Source organism: Poecilia reticulata, chromosome 8, assembly GCF_904066995.2.
Source record: "Poecilia reticulata chromosome 8, P_reticulata-male-v2, whole genome shotgun sequence".
Taxonomy (NCBI): Eukaryota; Metazoa; Chordata; class Actinopteri; order Cyprinodontiformes; family Poeciliidae; genus Poecilia; species Poecilia reticulata.
The window spans coordinates 5,657,236-5,665,895 of NC_088837.1; the positions used below are offsets into that span (position 1 = coordinate 5,657,236).

Genomic DNA, 8,660 nt, shown 5'->3' on the forward strand with positions numbered 1-8,660 from the left:
ACAACAAACAAATCTGTGCCGTTGGATCGTGTGCATTCAACTTTATTTATTTAAACAGAATCTTCATCTCAACAGCGACATCTTTAATCCATTATCTCGGTACTAAACTGTGATAAATGTTATTTTCAGGATCCATCCTCAATTACTCAGAACAACAACTATTTACATAAACAAACAGAGCAGAGGCTCCTCTACTTGACCCGGTAGAGGACCTTCCTCTGCATGCGGTGCTGCAGCTCGCCCCTCCTCAGCATCAGGTGGAGGACCTTGTAGATGGTGTGCTCCGGGTACTTCTGCAAAAGTAAGAGAGAAAAGAGAATGAGCGGCGGGGGATTTGGAAAAGACAAAATAACCGATAACCGATATTTACAAAGTATAGGAAAAAAAAAAAAAAGAAGAAAGAAAAATGGCTCTCCTGCTGACTTCAATCCTTCACTTAAACTCCCCACAATCCTTTGCTGCATCTATTGATGCAGCAAAGGATTGTGGGGAGTTTAAGTCTATTGATGCATCTATTGATGCAGCAAAGGATTGTGGGGAGTTTAAGTCACATGACCAAACAAATACCACATAGCCAACCTTCCTTCTCCATCCAGAAACAAACGGCATCAAGAAGGTGATAAATATCGGTTGGCAATATTGGCCTACTTTTGTTTATTGGAAGGATATATTAAAAAATTACCCCCCCAAAAAAAAAATAAAAAAAAATAAATCAGCCGATACCGATGTTGGTGTCGATATATCGTACATTTCTAATGTTTATAAAAATAAAATTGGGTATTGATTTGTGAATTTTTGTCATTTAACAGCTTTGTTGTACAAAAGTGATTAATATTAGTTGATGAGAGCCGACCTATCATGCATCTCAACTTTTTCGTAACTTTTCTGGTGGGGGGTCGTATTCTGTGTTAATGCGTGCGTTTTGAACGCCAGCTGACCTGCTTGGTGAAGTCCTGGACGATGCTGTGCTCGGACACCTGGGAGCCGATGGCGAAGCGTCTCTTGAGCTGTTTCTCGACGCGGGACAGCATTTCCTGGTCTTCCTGCGAGGTGAATCCCTCCACTCCTGGTTCAACAGCGAGAAAACATTTCAAACAATCGATCCAGGTGAAGAACGGCGGCCGAACGCCACGAACGTCTGGCTGCGCAGGCCTCACCGGAGAGACTGCCGGACAGCGCCGCGTCCAGCGTGGACACCTGGAAGAGCCTCAGGGCCTCGTCCACTTCTTCTTCTCCTGCCACGGCCTGCAGTTTCATCTTAGCCAGAGACTCGGCGATGCGGATGATGGCCTCCAGCTGCCTGTTGGATAAGACAATCGGGAGAATGTTACCAAAAGATATAAAAAAGAAATAGAAAAAAAACCCCAGAATGCGCGACACTAGAAAGGTCACGCACCTGATGGTGATGGGGATGGAGGGCCGCTTGCTCGACTCCCTCTCGTGGTCCCTCGCGCCGCTCCTCATCACCACGTATCGGTTTTTCAGCTTCTCAGCAGCCGCCGCCGACAGCCGAGGGCCGCATTTACTGCCAAACACACGCAGACACCAACGCTTTACGCTCTCCGTGTGGCTGGCGGGGGCGTAACTCACTCAGACAGACGCGGTGAAGGGAGCTCTCACGTTCTGGCGTAGGCGATGTACTTCTTGAACGTGGCCAGAGGAATCTCGCCCTCCACGCCTTCCGTCTGCGTCTGGGCGCTCAGGTGGACGTTCATGACGTGGCGAGCCAGAGTCTGCAGTCGAAGTCAGAGTGAGACTGATGGTGATGGTCAAAAGTTGACATTCACTGTGGCATGAAGGACCATCGTCTAAGTGTCTTCAATGACGCAGTGAAACGGGTCTCTTTTCAGGGTCTAATACCTCAACTGTTGGCAAAAATGGCTGCATCTCCATTAACCGTGGAATCGAATAAATTGAAATTACAAAAATGAGTTTGCTTAACAGAATCAAGCCAATTTTGTTTTTGCAATATGACGAGGTGTTTATGTTTTTTGGCCATATCAAAATAAATTTATTTTGCTAATCTTTTCTTGCATCACACAGGTCTGGAGCCGGATGTTACTACTGGAGGAAATGAAGATGATGTTTTTTAATGACTTATTGCGTGAACAAACTTATTCACGTTAGGTTTTAATTGCGTTTCTTATTTAACAGAAACAACGCAATTGTAAAATTGTGGGGAAGAGGGTTTTCACATTAATGGGACATCGGACATTTGTAACAGAAATGCAGCTCAGGACAATCATTTATGGGTTACGCTGCTCTCTTTTCCTTGATTTTCAACTAAAAAAAATTGACAGTATGACTCCGCAAATGCAAAATCTGAAAATAAATTTGCTTAATGGAAACAAGAATTTAAAAAAATTGGAATCGGAATGTCAGGCTTCTTTAAAGATCGCTGATCGCCTAGAAAACGGCAATCGCTGTGCCGCAACAGGGAAATGAACCAAATTCCTGAATTTTCACCAAAGTTGTTGAATCATCAACATCAAACCTCACATAAAAAAAAGAAGAAAAAACTGAATAGAAACCTAAAATGACATAGCGTTCCTGGTGCTCACCATGTCCCTCTGCTGGTCGTGCTGGTCCTTGATTATGAAGATCATGTCGAAGCGGGACAAGATGGTCGGCATGAAGTCGATGTTGTCCTCGCCCTTCGTGTCGTCCCAGCGACCGAACACGGAGTTGGCGGCGGCGAGCACCGAGCAGCGCGAGTTCAGGGTGGTGGTGATGCCGGCCTGGGAGGAGCACAGATGCCAGGTTACCACGGCAACCCTCTCAACGGCGGTTTTGTATTTTAACCCGTAGTCTCCGATTAAACACCTTAGCGATGGAGATGGTCTGCTGCTCCATGGCCTCGTGGATCGCCACTCGGTCATCTTCTCTCATCTGGGAGACAAAAGCACAACTTTCACTTTTCCAAAACATGGACGTCATAAAAATGACTTCATAGAAATATTCAAAGGTTGCTGCTGTGGAATAAGGCTGCATACAATGTGCAGTGTGGGATGATTTCCTGACTGATCCCCAACGTGACATGAGACTTTTTCACAAACACTTTTAACTCAATATTAAACATAAGACAAAAACAACAAAAAACGTAACTTATTTAAATTAAGCACCAATAATATTTACTTATCAAAAAACATCTTAAATCTGCGGAAGAGGATTAGGGCCACTAGAAGAAGAAGAAGAAAAAAATTAACTCTGACTTTAATCTGAGATCAAGTCAGAACTGTAAAATTAAAGTCAGAATTTCAACAATTAAAGTAAAAAAACGTCAGAATTGCAAAAGAAAGTCAGAATCTGAGATTAAAGTCGTTTTTTTTCCAGTGGCTCTAATCTTCTTCCGTATGACTCCACTTACTTTATTCTATTAAACTTAAAATTGCTACGTTACTCTCAAACATCCACTAGACTTACTTTTATTGAGCGCTAGCAAAACCTTCACTGAGTCAGCTGATAATCAACCACCGTTCTCAATTTAAAAAAAATCTCAAAAGTCTAAGAAAAGTGATGAAAGTAAGTTTCCTGTTTTGCTCCATTCTGGCTTAAACATAAGAACCGCGCCAGAACTCGTTCCCGCCTTACCTTGTCGAACTCGTCGATGCAGACGACTCCCCCGTCGGCCAGCACCATGGCGCCGCCCTCCATGATGAATCCTCGGGTGGCGGGGTCCCTCAGCACGGAGGCCGTCAGCCCGGCGGCGCTGCTGCCTTTCCCGGACGTGTAAACCTGCGGGGGCCACAGAGACGCAGAGGCTCAGTCTCGCATCGCTCCGCCTTCCCAGTCCCGTTGCGGAAACGACGCGGAAACGACGGCTACCCCGATCGGCGCGCATCTCTCCACGAACTTCAGCAGCTGTGACTTGGCCGTGCCGGGGTCTCCCAGCATCAGCAGGTTGATGTCGCCCCTGCGAGTCAGGCCGTCGGGCAGCCTGGGGGAGACGACAACGAGACGGTCAAACGCGGAGAGAAACCGGACCCCGAGGCGAAGCGGGGGGGGGAGGACGGGGTCGGGCTTCCCACCTCTTCCTGGAGCCGCCGAACAGCAGGCAGGTGATGGCCTTCTTCAGGTCGTCGCTGCCGTAGATGGACGGAGCCATGGAGCTCGCCAGGGAGCCGTAGATGCCGGGAGAGGCAGCGAGCGACCGGAGCTGCTCCTCCTCCTGCGGAGACACCGAGCCGGTGGCGCCACGGCCTGCAGCGGGCAGAGAGCCGGACGAAGATAAAATTACATTTAGAGGGAATTTAGAGAACAAACAAACCAAAACAAAAAAAAAGAAGATGATGTGGTATGCAGAAATTCATCCAAAGCATTTCAAAAGTTTTGTAAATTAGATGGTGCACCGATTCAGACTGTAGCCAATGCCGATTTTTTTGTTTGTTTTTTTTTTGCAATGTTGCCAAGTTGGCAACGGTTGGTGGGGTGAGGGGGGAGGGCTCTGTCACTGGGCTCCAAAGGGACAGTGGCTGATTTCCACACCTTTGCAGGGGTTGATAAAATAGTTTTTTTTGCCAAAATATCGGCCGATGGCCCAAAAGTTAAGGAAATCTGGGCCGATTTAATCGGTGCGCTCCAATTGAAAATCCTCCAACTTTCACTTTTTCAAAATTTTTAACTACAAATTTCAGTTCATGTTGGGGAATAAAACACGTGTTGCTGGTGGTTGCCGTGGCGATGTACTCGCCTGCTCCCTCCGTGTCCATCTGAATGCCGACCACTCGCAGGTAAGACGAGCGAATCCCCACACCGACGCCCTTCTCTTTGCCCGCTTTCTTGGCAGCGGCCACCTTTTTGATGGAGTAGATCCCCATGATGGTCACCCTGTTGCCGGGCACCACGCGGTCGCACAGATACCTGGGAGAAAACGAGGAAAGAAAAAAAAAAAAGAAAGACATTCAATCAACGTCTGCAGAACAGGTCGCCTCGGATGCAACAGCAGCGGGAAAGCCGCCGGCGCCCCCTACCGGTCGCAGTACAGCTGCATGTGACGGGGCATCTCCCCGTGCGGCACGGCGTCCGGCGACTCCTGCAGGCGCAGCGTCTGGAAGTCCACGCAGACGCAGCGGTCCGGGATGATGAAGTACGGGTCCACGGGGCACTTCACCCTGCCGGCGTTCTCACTGAGCGCAGACAGAGAGAGAGAGAGAGAAAGAGCTTAGCGACGTTTAGCAAGAGGCGCAACTGGAAGGCGTCTCTCTCTCTCTCGCCCCCAACCCTAAACTCACCTGTTGCACTTGCGTGGCAGAGCGTAGCCCTGCAGGCCCGGTGGCAGCGGGATGTTGGGCAGGACGCCGCGGCAACCGCGACACTGCAGGCACACCTTGGTGGCCTTTGCCTTGACGGCCGTGGCCGAGATGACAATGCCGTGCACCTTCACCAGGCGGGACACCTGCTCCGACTGACACGGGAGGATCTCATGATTAAAGGGGCGTTTTACAGGCATTTTTCGTACGAGCTAACTGAGCTGATGCGATTTCGCTAAGAAGAATGTTGTTAGTTTCAATAAACGGTGTCTCTATAAAGCTTTAAGGGGACAGTATTTTGTGTTTTCCATCGTATCAGTTTCCAGCACAATTGAGTAACTGTGTGACATTCAGTAGTTAGAAAAACGCTGTAAATGTCAAATATGACTTAAAAGAAAATTGAATTTGTAATTTAATGCCTTGAAATTGGGCCTCTGTCTCTTTAAGAAGCTCCTGCTCTTTCTAAATCTCCACCATCAGGAAGTCATCACAACATGGCTCCTCTCTCAACCCTTTAACAGCGTTTTTACCAGCGTTTCACTAAGAAGTAGCTCCTATAATGAGCTCGGCAGAAGTGTTTGCTAATTGCTACTGGCTAGTCTGAAGGAGCAGGGTGGAGACGTTACAGGGGACGGAGGCTCTGAGACAGAAGCTTGGAAACGGCAACTCTCTGAGGAAGAGCCTTTTTGAAGGCGGGGCTTAGTCCTTGCAGGCGTTTTGCACAGCTGAATGGTTGCCATGGAGATTAAAGGATTTCTCAAACACGCATGAAAGAATCAAAGCAACACTACAGGTATGTTTTTGGTGGGGGAATAACATTTTAACATGATGTAAAGCTCAAAAAAGTAGATTTTACATGATACTGACCCTTTAAAGTCACTTTTAAACATTTTTATTTAAAAAAAAAAATCAAGTTAAATGATCTTTGATAAAAACCTTAAGGCTGCGAATGGAAGCGTGATGGGCGTCGCTCTTCAGCATGACCTGGATGTCCTGCACCGTCTCCTCGCCAACGGGCCGGGGACGGGTCACCTCGTCTGCTACCTCCTTGGCAGCTTCCTCCAGCTGCAATTTAAAGAAGAAGAAAAAATTGAATCAATGTGAAGAGAAAGAAATTACTGTGATGTAAAAAAAAATAAAATAAAGATAAGGAAGGTGAACGGACCAGGGGCAGGTTCTCGGTGGGCAGCTTGTAAAGGCAGTCGGACAAATCTTCGTCGAAGCTGGCGAGGTCCTCCATCTCCACCTCCACCCAGAACTCCCCCAGGGTGTAGTGCCGCTTCAGCTCATCCCTGGTTTATGAAGTCCGTTAAAAACACTCAGGATTTATTTCTGTTGTGAAGCAGTTGTTTCTATAACCACTCTAAGCATTCTGACTGACATTACCACGCTTCCACAAATGGTTTCTGCCTTTAAAACAAGTCCAGATTTAATTACTTCAATAGTGGTTCTGAAAGTGGCTTTGGGTATTTGGAAAAACTACCCCCTGCTGAAAATGAAGCTGAAGTTGGCTTCTGATTGCACTAAAGGGCGATTCCACCTAATTTTTCACCATCTCGAGTGGATTTAATGTGTTCTAGTTTAAAAACTAAAATACTCAGACACAACAAACCTCGTCTAAATTATTCTAAACTAACAGAAGAATAATTAAAAAAAAGTTTGTGCTTTTTGACACCTTTGTTTGATTTGAGAAATGTCAATAAAGGGCGATTTCAGTTAATTTTATGCATCTGAACCACTTTACAATCGCTCCAGCTCCAAAACTGCAACATCTTGAAATCAGATTATAAAGGTTTCACAAATCACACGACAGGTGTTAGATAGTTGAGTCCCGGTTTGCAGAGGTGTTGTAGCTTTGGAGCGTTTTTAATGTGGGCGATGCATAAAAACTGCTGAAATTGCACTTTTGTTAAAGCTTTACAAGTCACAAACTTCGTTTTACCTATTCCCCTCCGAGTGAAAAATAACCTAGACCAAATCTGAAGTATTTCAGTTGTTAAACTAGAACAGATTAAAGACACTCGAGGCAGTGAAAAATAGGTGTAATGGCTTTTTAGTTGCAATCGGAAGCTAACTTCGGCTTCGTCTGCTGAAGCGGATCAAAAACAGATTCTTTTTTTTTTCCTCTCTCCCTTTTGTCCTGATCCAGAACAGATCTGTCACAAAGAATGCCTCCTAACACCTTCTTAAATCACATTTCTTCACCTAAACATCCAACAATGCCTAACTTTCTAAGTTTACAACAAATATCCTCAGAAAAGTCAATCTAACAAGAGTTTGCGATTGCGTTATTGTTATTTTTATGATTTGCTTTGCCACAACATTCACCTGTATTTGTACGTAAAGCCGGTCCGGTCGGTTCCCACTCGGAACTGGCGCAGGAACTCGCGGAACCTCTTCTTGATCTGGACGCGCTTCTGTCCGCCTTCGTCCCCGCCGGGAGCCTCTCCTCCTCCGAAGTTGTCGCTGTAGTAAACCCCGGGGTCGTCGAAGCCAGACATCCTGCGGTGAGCTCGGTGAACAGCAAAATAGAGTTAAGAAATAATAATCCGCAGAGAGGAACCGAAGCCGGCGACCAAGCTGGACAGAACGGGGAGTTTCGCGGGAAACAACTGAGTGACTTCCTGTCGACTTTCCCGCGAACCGCTTTCGCCAACGCGCCTCCGCTGCCCGCTGATTGGTGGAAACAAGCGGCGCCTTCTTCTATTGGTTAAAAAAAAAGTGTGTAAAGGAAGGCGCGTCACCAGGCGGGAGGAGGGGTTTAACAAGAATGGCGCGAAATAGACAACGAAAGGGGCGGAGCTACAGACCAGCACGTGCTCAAGGAGATAAAGGTGAAAAAGATCTGAGTTAACTTTTAGTTGATGTATTTATTTCTGGTCTTGCTCTTTCTCTTCACAATTTTGAAAATGATTTTTTTTTTTGCTTTTTGACTTCTACTTGTATTGAACCGCATCTCTCCCTTTGCTTTGAACTTATATTATTTCACCGACAACAGAAAATCTATTTTAAATTATTTAAACTTAGCCAAATTAAATAATCACAAATGCCGTTTCACTCATCAAAAATCACTTGTTTACGTTTTTTTTAAAACGAGGTCAAAATATATCAAAACTATTAGATATTCCACCAAATACTTAAGCCATTAAGTATTGTAACCCCTGGTGGCGGCCATTGTACTGCATTTTATTGTACTGTTGTGCATTTTTTCCTCAAGCTTCTTTAAGGTTAATTTTATTTCAGATGATTTAGTTCAAGGTCATACTTTTTACATTTGAGTGATATTACTACTCTTGAGTAATGTCTCTGCTATATTCCTATTACTTCACTAAATGAAAAACAGACACGTTTTAACCAAAAATGAAGCAGATCCAGTTTGTTACAGTGAGCCTGGTTATTCTGTTATTTTTG

The 8,660-nt window shown here is 45.7% G+C and overlaps 1 protein-coding gene across 1 annotated transcript; it reads right to left on the bottom strand.

Moving 5' to 3' along the window:
• Window positions 1-26: 26 nt before the first annotated feature.
• On the bottom strand, window positions 27-7,963 carry mcm5 (minichromosome maintenance complex component 5). The gene is made up of 16 exons (XM_081609687.1): window positions 7,578-7,963; window positions 6,415-6,541; window positions 6,186-6,314; window positions 5,232-5,404; window positions 4,971-5,126; window positions 4,691-4,860; window positions 4,029-4,200; window positions 3,826-3,937; window positions 3,592-3,735; window positions 2,824-2,889; window positions 2,562-2,738; window positions 1,621-1,733; window positions 1,397-1,525; window positions 1,158-1,300; window positions 939-1,066; window positions 27-293 (listed from the first exon to the last, which is right to left on the bottom strand). Exons 1-16 carry the CDS (start codon window positions 7,748-7,750, stop codon window positions 192-194), a joined length of 2,214 nt encoding a protein of 737 aa, XP_081465813.1. The 5' UTR covers window positions 7,751-7,963; the 3' UTR covers window positions 27-191.
• Between the last annotated feature and the right edge of the window lie 697 nt (window positions 7,964-8,660).

Coding starts and splice junctions, on each gene's coding strand:
- mcm5 (XM_081609687.1), bottom strand. CDS start 7,750: ATGTCTGGCTTCGACGACCCCGGGGTTTACTACAGCGACAACTTCGGA. Junction 4,201..4,690: donor GATGGACACGGAGGGAGCAG/GCGAGTACATCG, acceptor TGCCCGCTGCAG/GCCGTGGCGCCACCGGCTCG. Junction 3,736..3,825: donor AGAGATGCGCGCCGATCGGG/GTAGCCGTCGTT, acceptor TGGCCCCCGCAG/GTTTACACGTCCGGGAAAGG.